The following is a 19,528-nucleotide window of genomic DNA, read 5'->3' as shown; positions in this document are numbered from 1 at the left end:
TAAAGAAGAATATAATGCTGTCTGCAGAACCTGCAGGGCACAAATCAGATTAGCTAAAGCTGATGATGAACTGAGGCTTGCAAGAGATGTCAAAAGCAATAATAAAGGATTTTGGGGATATGTCAAAAGTAAAAGAAAAGTCAAAGATGCTATAGGATTTTTACAGGATGAAAATGATGAAATGGTAAGACAGGATGTTGAGAAGGCTGAACTTTTAAATTCCTATTTTGCATCTGTTTTCTCTCAGAAAGGAAATGCAACATCAACTGTTATTCACTGTCCTATTAAGGGAATAGAAGAATCCAGGATATATATAAACAGAAAGATAGTGAGGAAACACTTAGCTAACCTAAATGAATTCAAGTCTCCAGGTCCAGATGAATTACACCCCAGAGTACTGAAGGAGATAGCAGAAGAAATTTTTGAACCCCTCTCCATAATCTTTGAAAATTCTTGGAGAACAGGAGAAGTGCCAGAAGACTGGAGAAGAGCAAATGTTGTTCCTATCTTCAAAAAGGGGAAGAAGGTGGACCCAGGCAACTATAGGCCGGTGAGTCTGACTTCTATACCAGGAAAGATCTTTGAACAAATTATTAAACAACATGTATGTCAATACCTCGATAAGAATGAAGTGATTAAACAGAGTCAGCATGGGTTTGTAACTAATAAGTCATGTCAGACTAACTTAATTTCCTTCTATGACGGTATCACTGATTGGGTGGATCAAGGAAATGCTGTAGATATAGTATATCTTGACTTCAGCAAAGCATTTGACAAAGTCTCTCATACAATCCTTATTGAAAAAATGACTAAGTATGGAATGGACAAGGCAACTGTTAGGTGGATTCATAACTGGCTTAGTGATCGGACCCAAAGAGTGGTCGTAAATGGCTGCACATCCAGTTGGAAGAATGTCTCAAGTGGGGTACCACAGGGCTCTGTCCTGGGCCCTGTATTGTTCAACATCTTTATCAACGATTTAGATGAAGGAATTGAGGGTAAACTGATTAAATTTGCTGATGACACAAAGCTAGGAGGGATAGCTAATACTAGAGAAGAGAGAGAGAGGATTCAAAAAGATTTAAATAAACTGGAGAAGTGGGCAGCAACTAACAGAATGGTTTTTAACAGGGAGAAATGCAAAGTACTACATCTGGGCAATAAAAATGAAAAAAGCATATATAGAATGGGAGGAATAGGGCTAAGTGACAGCACATGTGAAAAAGACTTGGGTATACTAATAGATCACAGACTGAATATGAGTCAACAGTGTGATGCAGCAGCAAAAAAGGCAAATGCAATTCTAGGATGTATTAACAGAAGCATACAGTCTAGATCACGTGAAGTCATTATTTCCCTCTACTCCTCTTTGGTCAGACCTCATCTGGAATAGTGTGTCCAGTTTTGGGCACCACATTTTAAAAAAGACATCAACAAACTGGAGCAAGTTCAGAAAAGAGCGACCAGAATGGTGACCGGTCTGCAAACCCTGTCTTATGAGGAAAGGTTGCAGGATTTGGGAATGTTTAGTTTGCAAAAGAGAAGACTGAGAGGAGACTTAATAGCTGTCTACAAATATCTAAAGGGCTGTCACATTGTAGAAGGATCAACTTTATTCTCATTTGCACAAGGAAAGACTAGAAGCAATGGGATGAAACTGAATGGGAAGAGACACAGATTAGATATTAGAAAAAACTTTTTGACAGTTAGAGTGATCAATGAGTGGAACAGGCTGCCACGAGAAGTGGTGAGTTCTCCTTCAATGGAAGTCTTCAAACAGAGGCTGGACAGACATCTGACTGGGATGATTTAGCGAATCCTGCTTTGAGCAGGGGGTTGGACCGATGGCCCAGGAGGTCCCTTCCAACTCTACGATTCTATGAGTCTATGATTCTATGATTCTAACAGAGCAGCCAGTTGCCACGACTACCGCACTGGCCGCCTTACAGTGGTGTGCTTACCCGAATTTAGTGGTTATGGTGGATTAAACTTCTGTTTCTAACAACGTGATTAAAATGGCTACAAAGGAGTGTTTAACCCCTTAACCCCAAAGGGTGGTTTGCACATTAATGACAGAGACAATTTTTACAATTCTGACTACTGTCCCTTTATGAGGTAATAACTCTGGAACGCTTCCATGGATCCCGGTGATTCTGACAATGTTTTCTCGTGACATATTGTACTTCATGTTAGTGGTAAAATTTCTTTGCCATAACTTGCGCTTATTTGTGAAAAAAACGGAAATTTGGCGAAAATTTTAAAAATTTCGTAATTTTCCAACTTTGAATTTTCATGCCGTTAAATCACAGAGATACGGCACACAAAATACTTAATAAGTAACATTTCCCACATGTCTACTTTACATCAGCCCAATTTTGGAACCAAATTTTTTTTTTTTGTTAGGAAGTTATAAGGGTTAAAAGTTGACCAGCGATTTCTCCTTTTTACAACACCATTATTTTTAGGGACCATCTCACATTTGAAGTCACTTTGAGGGATCTATATGGCAGAAAATACCCCAAAGTGACACCATTCTAAAAACTGTACCCCTCAAGGTGCTCAAAATCACATTCAAGAAGTTTATTAACCCTTCAGGTGCTTCACAGGAATTTATTGAATGTTTTAAAAAAAAATGAACATTTAACCTTTTTTCACAAAAAAATTACTTCAGGTCCAATTTATTTTATTTTACCAAGGGTAACAGGAGAAATTGGACCCAAAAAGTTATTGTGCAATTTCTCCTGAGTAGGCTGATACCTGATATGTGGGGGGAACCACTGTTTTGGCGCATGGCAGAGCACAGAATGAAGACTTTTGACTTTTTCAATGCAAAATTGGCTGGAATTGAGATCGGACACCATGTCACGTTTGGAGAGCCCCTGATGTGCCTAAACAGTGGAAACCCCCCCAAGTAACCCCATTTTGGAAACTAGACCCCCAAGGAACTTATATAGATGTGTGGTGAGAACTTTGAACCCCCAAGTGCTTCACAGAAGTTAATAACGTACAGACATAAAATTAAAAAAAAATCATATTTTTTTGACAAAAATAATCTATTCATCCCCAATTTTTATTTTCCCAAGGGAAACAGGACCCTAAAAGTTATTGTGCAATTTGTCCTGAGTACGCTGATACCCCATATGTGGGGGTAAATTACTGTTTGGGCGCATGGCAGAGCTCGGAAGGGAAGGAGGGCCGTTTGACTTTTTCAACGCAGAATTGGCTGGACGCCATGTCGCATTTGGAGAGCCCTTGATGGGCCTAAACAGTGGAAACCCCCCACAAATGACACCATTTTGGAAACTAGACGCCCCCAAGGAACTTATCTAAATGTGTGGTGAGCACTTTGAACCCCCAAGTGCTTCACAGAGGTTTATAATGCCCGGGCGTGAAAAATACAAAAATCATATTTGTTCCACAAACATGATCTTTTAGTCCCCAATTTTTTTATTTTCCAAGGCTAACAGGAGAAATTGGACCCCAAAAGTTGTTGTCCAATTTGTTTTAAGTACGCTGATACCCCATATGTGGGAGAAAACTACTGTATGGGCACATGTAGGGGCTTGGAAGGGAAGTAGTGACGTTTTAGATTGCAGACTTTGATGGAATGGTCTGCCGGCGTTGTCGCGTTTCGAGAGCCCCTGATATGCCTAAACAGTGGAAACCCCCTGTTAGGAGTCAGATTTCTGCCCTTACTATGCAGGAATCTAGACCCTCACATCCTGCAGTCTCCTGCTCATTTGCTACTACAGAAGAGACTGCGAGTAGATTGCTTTGCAGCAACTCTCTCCGGAGGCTAAGTCCTTCTATCCGTCTTCTGAGCATGCTCATGGGACGATCTCCCATTGGAGTTCGGGTGTCAGGTGCTCAGGTCCTGCTCCTAATTCCATTGGTCCAGCTCAGAGTTCTGGAGACTTCCGTTTGCTATAAAAAACGCGCATGGCTGTTCCGCCATGCGCTAGTATAGTCATACTTGCTGCTGTGTGTATGTTGATGGATGCATGTTCTGGTGAATGACTCATTTGAAACCCCATTCCTTTGATATTACGATTGTGTGAGGGATTGAGTTTAGCCAGTATCAGCGCCAGCGCGCTATTGCTCCACAGGCACACCTGCTAGCATCCAATCGCGCCTGCGTTATAGCGGTGTTTATCTGCGGCACTGTCCTCGCCGCGCTGCAGTAGCAGCTTTATTGCGCGTTCGCGGTTGCAACGCCATATACACGAATTAATACGGTAGGTCTAGACGGATGCAGTACCGTCATCTAGGGCTGCTCCTGTGACCAATTACCGCGTGAGTATCGCTGAGTTCCTGTGCCTCTAACAGGCTCAGCGTTATTTGGTTTTTCCTTTTTGTGCTTGCAGCTCTGTGAGTTCAACAGAGATTGCTTGGTGCTCCTGGGTGACCTCTAACCCTGTGCACACTACCGCCTGATTGCTCTGCCACCATCTAGCAGCAGTTTTTAAAAGCTACTGCACGGTGGACCCCGAGTGGCGAACGCACTTTATTTATATTTTTTATTTAGTGCATTCCGCCACTCATAACACCCCCACAAGTGACCCCATTTTGGAAGTTAGACTCCCCAAGGAACTTATCTAGATGTGTGGTGAGCACTTTGAACCCCCAAGTGCTTCACAGAAGTTTATAACGTAGAGCCATAAAAATAAAAAAAATAATTTTTTTCCACTAAAATGGTATTTTTGCCCCCAATTTTTTATTTTCTCAAGGGTAACAGGAGAAATTGGACCCCAAAAGTTGTTGAGCAATTTGTCCTGAGTAGACTGATACCCCATATGTGGGGGTAAACCACTGTTTGGGCGCATGGCAGAGCTTGGAAGGGAAGGAGCACTGTTTGACTTTTTCATCGCAAAATTGGCTAGAATTGAGATCAGACGCCATGCCGCGTGTGGAGAGCCCCTGATGTGCCTAAACAGTGGAAACCCCCAATTCTAACTCCAACCCTAACCCCAACACACCCCGAACCCTAATCTCAACCCTAACCACAAACCTAACTCTAATCCCAATCCTAAGTTTATCCCCAACCCTAACACTAACTTTAGCCCAATCTTAACTCTAACTTTAGCCCCTACCCTAACTTTATTAATTTCCCAAACTAAGGGGGTGATAACGGGGGGTTTGATTTACTATTTATGGCGGTTTTTATACTTGGCAGCTGTCGCACGCTAAAAGACACTTTTTATTGTAAAAATAGTTTTTGCATCACCACATTTTGAGAGCTATAATTTTTCCATATTTTAGCCCAGAGTCATGTGAGGTCTTATTTTTAACGGGACGAGTTGATGTTTTTATTGGTACCAGTTTCGGGCACGTGACATTTTTTATTGCTTTTTATTCTGATTTTTGGGAGGCAGAATGCACATAAACCAGCAATTCATGAATTTCTTTTGGGGGGGGGGCGTTTACACTGTTCCGCGTGTGGTAAAATTGATAAAGCGGTTTTATTCTTCGGGTCAGTACGGTTACAGCGATACCTCATTTATGTCGTTGTTTTATGTTTTGGCGCTTTTATACAATAAAAACAATTTTATATAAAAAATAATTATTTTTGCATCACTTTATTCTGCGAGCTATAACTTTTTTATTTTTTTTGCTGATGATGCTGTGTGGCAGCTCGTTTTGTGCGGGACAAGATGACGTTTTCAGCGGTACCATGGATATTTATATGCGTCTTTTTGATCGCGTGTTATTGCACTTTTTGTTCGGAGGTATGATGATATAGCATTGTGTTTTGCTTTTTTTTTTGAAGGGGTTAACTAAAGGGGTTAACTAGTGGGACAGTTTTATAGGACGGGTCGTTACGGACGCGGCGATACTAAATATGTGTACTTTTATTTTTTTTTATTTACATGAAGAAATTAATTGTGGAATATTTTTTTCTTTATTTAGGAATTTTTTTTAAATTATTTTTGCACGTTAATTTTTTTTTTTTTACATTGTCCCAGGGTGGGACATCACTAGGCAAAGTCAGATAGCTGATGACACTTTGCACTGCACTGTGTTAGATCAGTGATCTGACAGGCAGTGTAGGAGGCTTCTCAGCGCCTGCTCTCAGCAGGCACCGAGAAGCCACCTCACTGCAGGACCCAGAAGGACCCCGCGGCCACCTTGGATCCGGGGCCTGCAGGGAGGAGGCCCTCGGAACAACGCGATCTTATCACGTTGTTCTGGGGGTCTCAGGGAAGCACGCAGGGAGCCTTTGTTATATATGCTGCTTTGATTGATTTTTTTGTAACAATGATGTTTTCTAATTGTGTACTCTATTCAAGTGGGTTGGTTGCTTTGCTTGAAATCAAACATTCTGATCCTGGGAAGGGGGCGGTTACCTTTGGCTGGACACGGGTAAAGGTGCCTTCCCCCTCCCCTTTGTGTCAGTAGGACCCGTAGAAGCGCAGCCGCGCGAAACAGCCGTCGTCCTTTTACATTTTATACATACAATAAAGGTGGATTTTGTGAACGGTGAGTGTCATCCTTATTTTTCTTTGCTTGGATTCTGAAATTGACTGTTTCAGGGATAGAGCACCCGTTTTCAGGGTAAAAAAAAAAAGCGTTTAGGCTATGTGCACACGTAGCGTTTTAAAACGCTCACTAAAAACCGGACTCCTTCCCAGAAATCGCGCGTTTTTTTCCCGCGCGATTTCACCGCGATTATGATCGCGATTTTGCTGCGATTTTCGCATGCGATATTCAAGCACTTTCCAAGTGATTTGAAGCATCGCTTGGAAAGTGATTGACAGGTTGGTCACACTCGTCAAACATAGTGTTTGACAAGTGTGACCAGGTTTTTACTATTGAGGCTGCCTATGCGGCCTCAATAGTAAAAGATAGGATGTTAAAATGCTAAAAAAAAAATAAAAAATCGGTGTATATTTACCTTCCGGCGTCCCGCGCTGCATTCCCGGGCCTCAGCGTTCCCAGTAATGCCTTGCGAGACCTGTGATGACGTAGTCTCGCGTTACTATAGCGATCTCGCGAGACCGCTAGAGTCACGCGAGACTACGTCATTACAGGGCCTTGCCGCAAGGCATTACTGGGAACGCTTAGGCCGGGAATGCATCGCGGGACGCTGGAAGGTAAATATACCCCGATTTTTTATTTTTTATTCTTTTTTTTACAGGGGTTTGGTACCCAGGGCCTGGAGGACAGTCTCCTCTCCTCCACACCGTGGGTACCAACCACACATGAGACGCTTAACTTCCCGCATGGTGGGCATAGCCACATGCGGGAAGTAAGCGATTCTCATGCATTCCTATGGGTGCGGAATCGCGGCAATTCTTTACGATTCCGCACAAAAGAATGAGCATGCTGCGATTTTTTCCGCGATGCGATTCCGCCGCGGGAAAAAACGCAGCATTAGCACAGCATGTGCGGAATGCCATAGGAATGCATGGGGGGCGTTCTGTGCACGATTTGTAAACGTTTTCGCGCCGAAGATCGCGGCAAAAACGCTTAAAAATCGCTACGTGTGCACACAGTCTTAGTGTGTTTTATCGCGAGGAATTAATTGGTCACATAACGGTGCTTTGCTTCTTTTTTTTTTATCCATTTGGACTGTTTTACTGGGTACGTTGCAATTCATATCTGCCTAACCCGCATTCACACAGCGGTGATAAATCACCTGCTTAGTCTCCTTGCAATGGAGCCTGACGCGTTGCCCCTTTCCCATGGACTATCGGCAGGTCTTAGTTTTTAGAGTGTGAGCAGCATGACAGTATACACTCTTTGAGCACCAAAACCTTGGAGCATAAATTATCTTCTATTGCTGAAAGAGAAGTCAACCTTTTTTGGACCAATAATTCCATTTGTGTCAGTAGGACCCGTGGAAGCGCAGCCGCGCGAAACGGCCGTCATCCTCTTACCATGCACATTATTCCCCTGCCGAAGATTTTATACATGCAATAAAGGTGGATTTTATGAACGGTGAGTGCCACCCTTATTTTTCTTTGCTTTGAACGTGGATGGAATAGTACGACATATGGCAGAAAGGGGTTAAATTCACCCGACAACTTTTTCTATATTTGCAGTTGTTTTGTAGTGAAGAAACCACGAAGGAACATGACGGACTTGGTTAGAAAGGTGTATTATGCGAACTTTGGTGTAAAACTAGGTGATCAGAACAAGTTGTGGGCTCCACATATAGTGCATTCTGTTCCTGTAGAAGAACCTATGACAGATGTATAAAGGGAAGAAAGAGAGCTTTCGTATTGGTGTACCTATGATCTGGAGGGAGAAGCAAAATCGTATAGATGACTGCTAGCTTTGTATGAGCAACGTGGAGGGATTCTACCTTAGAAATAAGAGGGAAATGATATACCCGGCTGGACCTACCGTCAGTGATTCACCCTGTGCCTCACAGTCCAGGAATACCTGCCCCTTCACCTCCAGGGAATCTTGAAAATCCACCTGATTCAGAAGACTCAGAATATGAAGAGCAGGATTCTGACAAAGACTTTCACGCCAGTCCCAATGAGCCAAAGCTTTTTTTACAGCTCAAATTAAATGATTTAGTCAGGGATTTGGACCTTCCTAAACATTCTGCAGAACCTTTAGGCTCTACGATAAAGGAAAAGAACCTGATACCTGTTTTTACGGTACAGAAGCAGAGAAAAGGAATTCCTTCCATACCTTTCTCAAGATGGTGCTCTAGTGTATTGCAGTGATGTTCCAGGGCTGATAGAAAAATTTACCATTGAGTACAGTCATGGCCAAAAGTTTAGAGAATGACACAAATATTATATTTTCACATGATCTGCTGCCCTCTGGTTTTTATGTGTGTTTGTCAGATGTTTTTATCACATACAGAAATATAATTGCAACAATATTATGAGTAACAAAAGGTTATATTGACAGAATGAGTTAATGCAGCAAGTCAATATTTGCAGTGTTGACCCTTCTTCTTCAGGTCCTCAGCAATTCTCCCTGGCATGCTCTCAATCAACTTCTGGATCAAATCCTGACTGATAGCAGTCCATTCTTGCAAAATCAATGCTTTTATTTTGTCTGAATTTGAAGGTTTTTGTTTGTCCACCCGTCTCTTGATGATTGACCACAAGTTCTCCATGGGATTAAGATCTGGGGAGTTTCCAGGCCATGGTCCCAAAATCTCTATGTTTTGTTCCCTGAGCCATTTAGTTATCACCTTTGCTTTATGGCAAGGTGCTCCATCATGTTGAAAAAGGCATTGTTGGTCGCCAAACTGCTCTTGGACGGTTGGGAGAAGTTGCTCTCGGAGGACATTCTGGTACCATTCTTTATTCATGGCTGTGTTTTTAGGCAAGACTGAGAGAGAGCCCATTCCCTTGGCTGAGAAGCAACCCCACACATCAATGGTTTCAGGATGCTTGACAGTTGGCATGAGACAAGACTGGTGGTAGCGCTCACCTGGTCTTCTCCGAATAAGCCGTTTTCCAGATGTCCCAAACAATCGAAAAGGGGATTCATCAGAGAAAATGACTTTACCCCAGTCCTCAGCAGTCCACTCCCTGTACCTCTTGCAGAATATCAGTCTGTCCATGATGTTTTTTCTGGAGAGAAGTGGCTTCTTTGCTGCCCTCCTTGAGACCAGGCCTTGCTCCAAGAGTCTCCGCCTCACAGTGCATGCAGATGCACTCACACCTGCCTGCTGTCATTCCTGAGCAAGCTCTGCACTGCTGGTAGCCTGATCCCGCAGCTGAAACACTTTTAAGAGACGTTCCTGGCGCTTGCTGGTCTTTCTTGGGCGCCCTGGGAGCCTTTTTGGCAACAAGGGAACCTATCTCCTTGAAGTTCTTGATGATGCGATAGATTGTTGACTGAGGTGCAATCTTTCTAGCTGCGATACTATTCCCTGTTAGGCCATTTTCATGTAGTGCAATGATGACTGCACGTGTTTCTTTAGAGATAACCATGGTTAACAGAAGAGAAACAATGATGCCAAGCACCAGCCTCCTTTTAAAGTGTCCAGTGGTGTCATTCTTACTTAATGATGACAGATTGATCTCCAGCCCTGTCCTCATCAACACCCACACCTGTGTTAATGGAGCAATCACTGAAACAATGTTAGCTGGTCCTTTTAAGGCAGGGCTGCAATGATGTTGAAATGTGCTTTGGGGGATAAAGTTAATTTTCTAGGCAAATATTGACTTTGCAAGTAATTGCTGTTAAGCTGATCACTCTTTATAACATTCTGGAGTATATGCAAATTGCCATTAGAAAAAATGAAGCAGTAGACTTTGTAAAAATTAATATTTGTGTCATTCTCAAAACTTTTGGCCATGACTGTACAATGTGAGCGAGAGGAGACTCTTTATTGATTCATCCTCAAAATCTAAAGCTGTGCTGCTGCACAATGGCAGCAAGTATGCTTCAGTGCCTGTAGGGCTTTTCTGTACACTTTACGAAAAGCTATAATAATTTAGACTTTATTGTCAAGAAACTTAACTACAAGGATAAAGGATGGTTAATATAAGGTGATCTGGAAGTTTTCGCTTTGTTATTTGGGCAGCAAAGAGGACACATGAAGTACTTATGATGTAACGCCGGTGTGTTTGTACTTTGCTTTCCTGGCGTTACTCTGCATGTCTGCATTAACCCTTTGCTCCTCTCCTCCTAACCTGCAGGGATACTGTTCTCTGTTACCGTTATGGATGCTGCTCAGTTCCCTGTTCCGCTGCGTAGCCGTACATGTGTGCGTGGCTCCGCTGCTTTGCAAGACCACCCGCTGGTTCAGTCCCTGGCTGCCGCTGTGGAAAGCTATCCGTGGGTTAATAGGTCCTCTGCATTGTATATGGCTTACCATATGTGTTCAGGCTTGCAGCTCTCCCCAGGTGTCCTTTGCAATTATTATTATTATTTATTCCATGGCGCTTTACATGTGAGGAGGGGTATACACAATACATACAAGTACAGTAATCTTAAACAATACAAGTCACGACTGGTACAGGATGAGAGAGGACCCTGCCCGCGAGGGCTCACAATCTACAACTGGGTGGGTGAGGATACAGTAGGGGAGGGTAGAGCTGGTCGTGCAGCGGTTTGGTGGATCGGTGGTTACTGCAAGTTGTAGGCTTGTCGGAAGAGGTAGGTCTTCAAGTTCTTTTTGAAGGTTTCCATGGTAGGCGAGAGTCTGATATGTTGTGGTAGAGCGTTCCAGAGTAGAGGGGATGCGCGGGTGAAATATTGTATGCGATTGTGGGAAGAGGAGATAAGAGGGGAGTACCGAAGGAGATCTTGTGAGGATCGGAGGTTTCATGCAGGCAAGTATCGGGAGACGATGTCACAGATGTATGGAGGACTCAGGTTGTGGATTGTGCAATGCTGATCTCTGTCTGGCTTTGCTTAGGATGCGCGCGGCCACACCTCCTCTGTTTTTATGAGGAATGGGTGTGTGCTACAATTGCTGCTCCAGCCTATCGCTGTGAGGAAGCTGCTATATAAAAGTTCCCTACCCAGAGGGGCGTTGCCAGAGCTTCGCATTGAGTTCCTGAACCTAGCCATGTGAGTATGTGTGTTCAGCTCCTGCTCTGATTGTGCTCAGTTCTGGGGGAGCTGTTGCTCTTTGTCCCTGTGTGAACTGTGTCTTGCCGCCTGCAGGAGGCAGAATATCCTGGCCCTCATTCCTGTCCGCCCTCCCAGGAGGCAGAATATCATGGCCCTTGTCCCTGTCCGCCCTCCCAGGAGGCAGAATATCCTGGTCTCTGTGTTTATGTTTGGAGTCTTGCCTTGCACCTGTTTCCTGCTGTGTCTTGTTTCCTGGATTTGTTCCTGCACCAACCCTGTCTGAATTGTGTCTTGTTTCTCCGCCTGCTCTGGGAGCAGTAATACCCAGATCGCCCTTCCTGGAGGCTGCATTATCCAGGCCCGTCTATGTGGTGTCTTGTTCCCTGAATCCTGGACTTGCTCCTTTACCTGACCCTGTCTGAACTGTGTCCTCTGTGTGATGTTCCTGAGGTCCTTCTGTGTCTTGAACCCTGTGCCCAGTGACTGTGACTCTTTGCTACCTGACTTGCTGTGATTTAACCTGGGTTCATCTTGGAAGTAGGAGTCTGGTGTGTCCGCTGAGATTCTGCTATTCTGTGCTCAGCTGGGGATTCGGTGCAATTCCCTGCCGGTTCCAATCCATCTTGGCGGGGTTTGCTCCAGACCGCTTGGGTTCCTTTCTAGGTCGCTGCCTGATGTCCGGAGCCTGTCGATCGCTGCCAGATGTCCGGAGTCCGATGCCAGTGTGCTGACGCTCTATCTGAGATCCGAGTCCTGATGTCCTGCCTGGAGTCCTGATATCCCGATGTCTTGCCTGTTGTCCTGATGTCCAGTCTGTGCTCCTGATGTCCAGCCTGTGTCCCGATTTTCCGCCAATTCCCTGAGGTCCACCCAGTGATGACGTCCTTCTGGGATCAGTGTCTGATGTTCTCCTGCTGAGCCAGTACTACGCCTGAGGCCTGAGAGAGAGGCCGTCCTAGTATGCCCGTGCCAGAGGATCCTGGACTGCATCAACCCGTGATGACTCCTGCCATCATCTGACATCTGTCCTGGGTATGTGTCTGATGTTCTCCTGCTGAGCCAGTGCTATGCCTGAGAGAGAGGCCGTCCTGATATGTACCATGTCTTGTTCAAGTAAACTTTATGTCTATACCTGAAGTGCGGTGTCATGTCGTTCTACTTCCTCGTCCACATGCTCAGCTGCCACTGTCCCCGGTCGCTACCCTTCCCTGGTCCGGGTAGGCCCGGGTCCCCCCTGTGGCCCAGTGGGTCCACATTCCGTCCCCACCTGGGACGCTCGCCCCATGTTGGCGTGGTCGGTCGACATGGAGGCGCCGGCTCGACCGCGATAGCCGGGAGAGGACTCATCAGTGAGGGGGAAAAAAGTTGGTCAACAAGAACATTTTTGCAACCTGGACTCAAGAACATAGTTGTGAAAAGTTTAGTTGATCCCACTACAGTTCTGCCACCACTTCACATTAGGCTTGGAACGATAAAGTAGTTTGTAAAGGGAGAGACTTTTAACTACCCATGTACCAAGTTCGAGGGACTGTCCAGAGCAAAACTGAAGGAAGGCATTTTTGTGGGTCAGGATATTCGGAAACTCATGAAGAACCACAATATTCTAAACCAAAATGAAAGCTGTTGCGAAAAAGGTTTGGGAATCGAAAAAAGGAGTTGTGAAGAAATTTCTAGGTAGCAACAAAAAATCCAAAAGGAAGAACATGATGAAACATTTCAAGGCCTTGGAATGTCTGATGAATTTGAAGTAGTCTCATTTAGACTTCTTTCCTGAAAACCATGGTGGTGTTAGCAAAAAGCAAGGAGAAAGATTTCACCAGGATATCAAGGAAATGGAACGACGATACCAAGCTAGATGGAACGTGAACGTGATGGGGGACTACTGCTGGATGCTTCACAGAGAAGATCCACAGGCCTTCTATAAGAGAAGCGGTACCAAGAGAAGCTTTGAAGATAAAAGGAAAAGACGTAAGTTTCCAACAAAGTTGAAAATGAATGTTCAATATTGTGTAAATTTTGGGCTACCATGAAGATTTATTTTGTTCATGTTTGTACGTAATTTCACAGGCGCTTTGTGCAAAATCCATACATGATGGTTAAAAATAGAAGTGTTTTTTTTTTTTTTTAAATCAGAGCAAAGAAAACATAAGAATCAGTCTTTGGATGTGAAAATATAAATAAACTCAAATTTTGCATACTGTGTATTTAGTTTGTTTCTTTGAAGGGTGAAAGATGAAGGGGTTAATATACTGCTGAAAAAAACTATTATTGACTTAAAGGAATCTAAGACCTCTCTTCTTATTCTGTGGTCACTACTCACCTGGGTGGGTGTCTGTAGGGGTCTCCTGTTTACACCGCTGATCATCCCTCACATTAGGGGTCTCCTCTTTACTCCGCTGATCGCCCCTCACATTTGGGGTCTCCTCTTTACACCGCTGATCACCCCCCACATTAGGGGTCTCCTCTTGACATCGCTGATCGCTCCTCACATTAGGGGTCTCCTCTTGACATCGCTGATCGCTCCTCACATTAGGGGTCTCCTCTTTACAAAGCTGATCACCCCTCACATTAGGGGTCTCCTCTTTACACCGCTGATCGCCCCTCACATTAGGGGTCTCCTCTTGACATCGCTGATCGCTCCTCACATTAGGGGTCTTCTCTTTACACCGCTGATCGCCCCTCACATTTCTCTCTGGACCATTAATATTGTTCAGATCTTTATCTGGATCCAAAAGCTGAAAAACAAACATTGTAAAAGTCCCCGATGATCAGAGAAATCTCCGGGAATAATGGTGAGAAGATCTGGACATGTGATGTCTGTGGTCAGCTGTGATCCTGCCGTCTCCACCGCTCTCATTACACAAGTATAAAACATATAATACTGGAGGAGAAAACAAGACTGACCACAAGTACGTCACAGCCGCCTACACATCATAGGGAGATCTCGACCTACCTGATGGTCCTGTGGAGGAGGAAGAGGAGCGGGACATCTCTCTGGGGTTGTCCTCTTACTGGAGAGAACTGAGGAGACACAGACAGGACTGACATCATTATTACATACAGAGAATTATAGGCAGTGTGTATTTAGTCCTGTTTATTACCTGGAGATGTGCGGGGTCGGTGCTCCTCCATCATCACCTCCTGGTACCGATCCTTGTGTCCTTCTAGATACTCCCACTCCTCCATGGAGAAATAGACGGTGACGTCCTGACACCTTATAGGAACCTGACACACACAATGATACCGTCATCACCCAGAATCCTCCAGTGCTGTCCTGTATAATGTCCCAGCATTCCCAGCAGCGTCACCTCTCCAGTCAGCAGCTCAATCATCTTGTTGGTGAGTTCTAGGATCTTCTGGCCATTGATGTCCTCATGTATCCGGGGGTGAGGTGGAGGCACCGGGATTGGGCTCAGGGTTCCTCCCCGTCCTTCAGACACAGGGGCCTGACAGCGATCACTAGAGGTCTTCACTACTGTGTAATCCTGAGTGTGGAGACATTAATAATATCACTACAGACATCTCCAGAGTCCATCACCTCTCCGGTCATATCCCCGTTATTCCCATAGATAATGAGGTCATGTGATGACATCAGAGCCTCTCACCTCTCCGGTCATATCACCTGTTATTCCCATAGATAATGAGGTCATGTGATGACATCAGAGCCTCTCACCTCTCTGACCATATCCCCTGTTATTCCCATAGATAATGAGGTCATGTGATGACATCAGAGCCTCTCACCTCTCCGGTCATATCACCTGTTATCCCCATAGATAATGAGGTCATGTGATGACATCAGAGCCTCTCACCTCTCCAGTCATATCCCCTGTTATTCCCATAGATAATGAGGTCATGTGATGACATCAGAGCCTCTCACCTCTCTGACCATATCCCCTGTTATTCCCATAGATAATGAGGTCATGTGATGACATCAGAGCCTCTCACCTCTCCGGTCATATCCCGTTATTCCCATAGACAATGAGGTCATGTGATGACATCAGAGCCTCTCACCTCTCCGGTCATATCCCCTGTTATTCCCATAGATAATGAGGTCATGTGATGACATCAAAGCCTCTCACCTCTCCGGTCATATCTCCTGTAATTCCCATAGATAATGAGGTCATGTGATGACATCAGAGCCTCTCACCTCTCCGGTCATATCCCCTGTTATTCCCATAGATAATGAGGTCATGTGATGACATCAGAGCCTCTCACCTCTCCGGTCATATCCCCCGTTATTCCCATAGATAATGAGGTCATGTGATGACATCAGAGCCTCTCACCTCACCGGTCATATCCCCCGTTATTCCCATAGATAATGAGGTCATGTGATGACATCAGAGCCTCTCACCTCTCCGGTCATATCCCCTGTTATTCCCATAGATAATGAGGTCATGTGATGATATCAGAGCCTCTCACCTCTCCGGTCATATCCCCTGTTAATCCCATAGATAATGAGGTCATGTGATGACATCAGAGCCTCTCACCTCTCCGGTCATATCTCCTGTCATTCCCATAGATAATGAGGTCATGTGATGACATCAGAACCTCTCACCTCTCCGGTCATATCCCGTTATTCCCATAGATAATGAGGTCATGTGATGACATCAGAGCCTCTCACCTCTCCGGTCATATCCCCTGTTAATCCCATAGATAATGAGGTCATGTGATGACATCAGAGCCTCTCACCTCTCCGGTCATATCTCCTGTCATTTCCATAGATAATGAGGTCATGTGATGACATCAGAGCCTCTCACCTCTCCGGTCATATCTCCTGTCATTCCCATAGATAATGAGGTCATGTGATGACATCAGAGCCTCTCACCTCTCCGGTCATATCCCCTGTTAATCCCATAGATAATGAGGTCATGTGATGACATCAGAGCCTCTCACCTCTCCGGTCATATCTCCTGTCATTCCCATAGATAATGAGGTCATGTGATGATATCAGAGCCTCTCACCTCTCCGGTCATATCCCCTGTTAATCCCATAATGAGGTCATGTGATGACATCAGAGCCTCTCACCTCTCCGGTCATATCTCCTGTCATTCCCATAGATAATGAGGTCATGTGATGACATCAGAGCCTCTCACCTATCCGGTCATATCCCTGTTATTCCCATAGATAATGAGGTCATGTGATGACATCAGAACCTCTCACCTCTCCGGTCATATCCCGTTATTCCCATAGATAATGAGGTCATGTGATGACATCAGAGCCTCTCACCTCTCCGGTCATATGCCCGGTTATTCCCATAGATAATGAGGTCATGTGATGACATCAGAACCTCTCACCTCTCCGGTCATATCCCGTTATTCCCATAGATAATGAGGTCATGTGATGACATCAGAGCCTCTCACCTCTCCGGTAAGATGGAAGATTATCTCCAGGGTGAGGTTTAATATCTTCTCCGCCATCTTGTCTCTGTCCTTACTCATTTTGAGTCCATAAGAAAACATCTCCTATTAAGAAAAAAATCAAAACTCCTTTATATACCTTAACTTCCAAAACATTTTCACACAAGTCCTAAAACAAGATAGAAATAATATTAGACTGTCATCATCCAGTGGGGGGGGTAAGGAATAAGTATTTGATCCCTTGCTGATTTTGTAAGTTTGCCCACTGACAGAGACATGAACAGTCTATAATTTTAAGGGCAGGTTAATTTTAACATTGAGAGATAGAATATCAAAAATAAAATCCATAAAATCACATTGTATAAATTATATCAATTTGCATTTTGCAGTGAGAAATAAGTATTTGGTCCCCTACCAACCATTAAGAGTTCTGACTCCTCCAGACCAGTTAGACGCTCCTAATCAACTCGTTACCAGCATTACAGACAGCTGTCTTACATAGTCACCTTTATAACCAAAGAAACACTACAGGAAAGAGAAGCGCCAATAGAGTCTTATCTGACGGTTATTTCACATATATCATCAGTCTGCACTCACCTAATCTTTCTTGAAAATAAGGCATATAAACTCCTCGGAATTGACAGCTGCCACAGATCCATAGTTAAAAAAAAAAAAAAAAAAGGAAAATTTGTGGGTATCATCCGCGCTGCTGTATAAATAACGGTCCAGGCAAGTAGAAGATAAAAAATGGTGTTTTATTCTCAACGCGTTTCAAAGTCAAATCGGACTTCTTCCTCAGGAGATTGAGTACCTTGCTTCCTGGGGCTTCCGGAAAATGGCCGTAGGGAGGCAGCGCATGCACAGATGGAGATCTTGGCGGCTATTTTACTGAAGCCAAGTGAAGCTGATCTGTGAACTTGGCTTCAGGAAAACGGCCGCCGCTATGTTAACCTGCGCACACGCGGCCATTTTCCAGAAGCCTCGGGAAGCAGAGAAGTCAATCTGCGCACACGCGGCCTCAGGAAGGTGGCCGCCGCCACTGAGAATCCCGTGATTTACCCGGCTCTGCATGGACACCGGTCCACAGTTCACCTCACCTGAGGAAGGGACCCTGCTCAGGTGCACACCCACCATGCCTCAGCATCGCCACACCTCTGCCGCCACCAGACCACACCACTGCCGCAACCCCCGGTAAGCCTGTGCTCGCACTATAAGACGCACCCCCCCATTTTCCTCATAATTTTTTTGGGGAAAAAGTGCGTCTTGTACTCTGAAAAATACGGTAATTTGTTGTGAACTCATTTTCTGGTCTGCCTCTGGTTTCTGGTGGGGGAGCTGGTTGTGCTGACAGAGGAGTTGTGAGTTCTCTTTCTGGGCTCCCTCTGGTGCTGGCAGCGGGTAGTGAAGCTGATCTAATTAACAGAGACCTGCCACCTGATAATGAGGAAGAAGAGTGGACATCTGGACTCTCAGACTGGATTTAAGACAGCCAACTCCCTATTCCCATGCTGGTGATTTTTTCCTGCCTCCTGAGGTCTTGGTTTCCAGCTCAGTTCCTGTCTTCTCAAGCTAAGTTGTCTTTGCTAATGTTCACATTTGATTTGGTTTTGGCTATTCAGTTCTTGTGTGGTCAGCCAGCCCCAGCTGTATGTGCCAGTTTGCTTTTTGTCCCTTATTAGATTGGCCTCTTTTTGCTCTGTTCTCAGAATATGCAAGAGTGCTGAAATAGTGGGAGAAGTCTAGTGACTTCAGGGTATTTTTTGCAATCAGAAGTGTTGGACATTTTTTGCAGGGTTTTTTGGTGTGATTGCAGACAGTATCTTTCCTTTCTAGTTAGTGTGGGCCCCATCGTTTGCTCAGCCTATTTTCCTACCTGTGTTTGTGTTTTCATCTTGTCTCACTGTCAATACATGTGTGGGGGCTATCTATTCCTTTGGGGTCTGCTCTGGGGCAGTTTTAGATTTTCCCTTTTCTTGCTTTAGGCTTATTTAGTCCTCCGTCTGTGACGAGGCATCTAGAATCATCGTAGGTACGCTCCACGGCTACTGCTAGTTGTGTGGTTAGGATCAGGGGTCTGCAATCCGCGTAGTTACCAACCTCTCTGGTTTTCTGTGACTTGGCTTGGTCTTGTTTTCCTCCACGGTGACCCAATCATAACAGTAATTGTTGACCAGCAATTTCTCAATTTTACAAGAAAATTTGCAAAAACCATTTTTTTAGGGGCCGCATCACATTTGAAGTGACTTTGAGGGGCATATATGACAGAAAGTACCCAAAAGTGACACAATTCTAAAAACTGCACCCCTAAAGGTACTCAAAACCACATTCAAGAATAGTACTGCAGTGCGCAGGCGCCGGGAAAGGTCAGAGAGGTCCGGCGCCTGCGCACTGCAGTACTTTACTCTGCCCTCAACGGGGCAGATAAAGTACGCCTGCGCAGGAGCCACGGCAGAAGTAAGGAGGACGTCATCACTAGAAGATGGGAGGCGCCGGACTGGACCGTCCCCCCGATGAGTATAATCTAACCTGTTTTTCTTCTCTTTCAGGTTACATCAGGGGCTTATCTACAGCATTACAGAATGCTGTAGATAAGCCCCTGATGGCGGTGCCGGCAGCTCATAGGCCAAAACTGAGGCGACAGATTGCCTTTAATGGTCTCTATTTGGGTGTGTGCA

The 19,528-nt window shown here is 44.8% G+C and overlaps 1 protein-coding gene across 1 annotated transcript in view; it reads right to left on the bottom strand.

Moving 5' to 3' along the window:
* The window catches only part of LOC141060434 (uncharacterized), a 108,589-nt gene that overhangs the window by 70,416 nt on the left and 18,645 nt on the right, over positions 1 to 19,528 (bottom strand). Inside the window, 5 exon segments of the mRNA XM_073556683.1 lie at positions 13,817 to 14,231; positions 14,450 to 14,517; positions 14,598 to 14,721; positions 14,805 to 14,981; positions 16,857 to 16,958. Of these exon segments, the coding sequence (XP_073412784.1) occupies positions 13,817 to 14,231; positions 14,450 to 14,517; positions 14,598 to 14,721; positions 14,805 to 14,981; positions 16,857 to 16,955 (883 nt within the window). The 5' untranslated portion in view covers positions 16,956 to 16,958.

The sequence above is a fragment of the Dendrobates tinctorius genome, unplaced genomic scaffold (assembly GCF_039654945.1).
Source record: "Dendrobates tinctorius isolate UK_male_01 unplaced genomic scaffold, ASM3965494v1 ptg000237l, whole genome shotgun sequence".
NCBI classification, from domain to species: Eukaryota; Metazoa; Chordata; class Amphibia; order Anura; family Dendrobatidae; genus Dendrobates; species Dendrobates tinctorius.
Note: the sequence above shows the minus strand (reverse complement) of the source record. Positions and strands in the feature narration are given on the sequence as shown.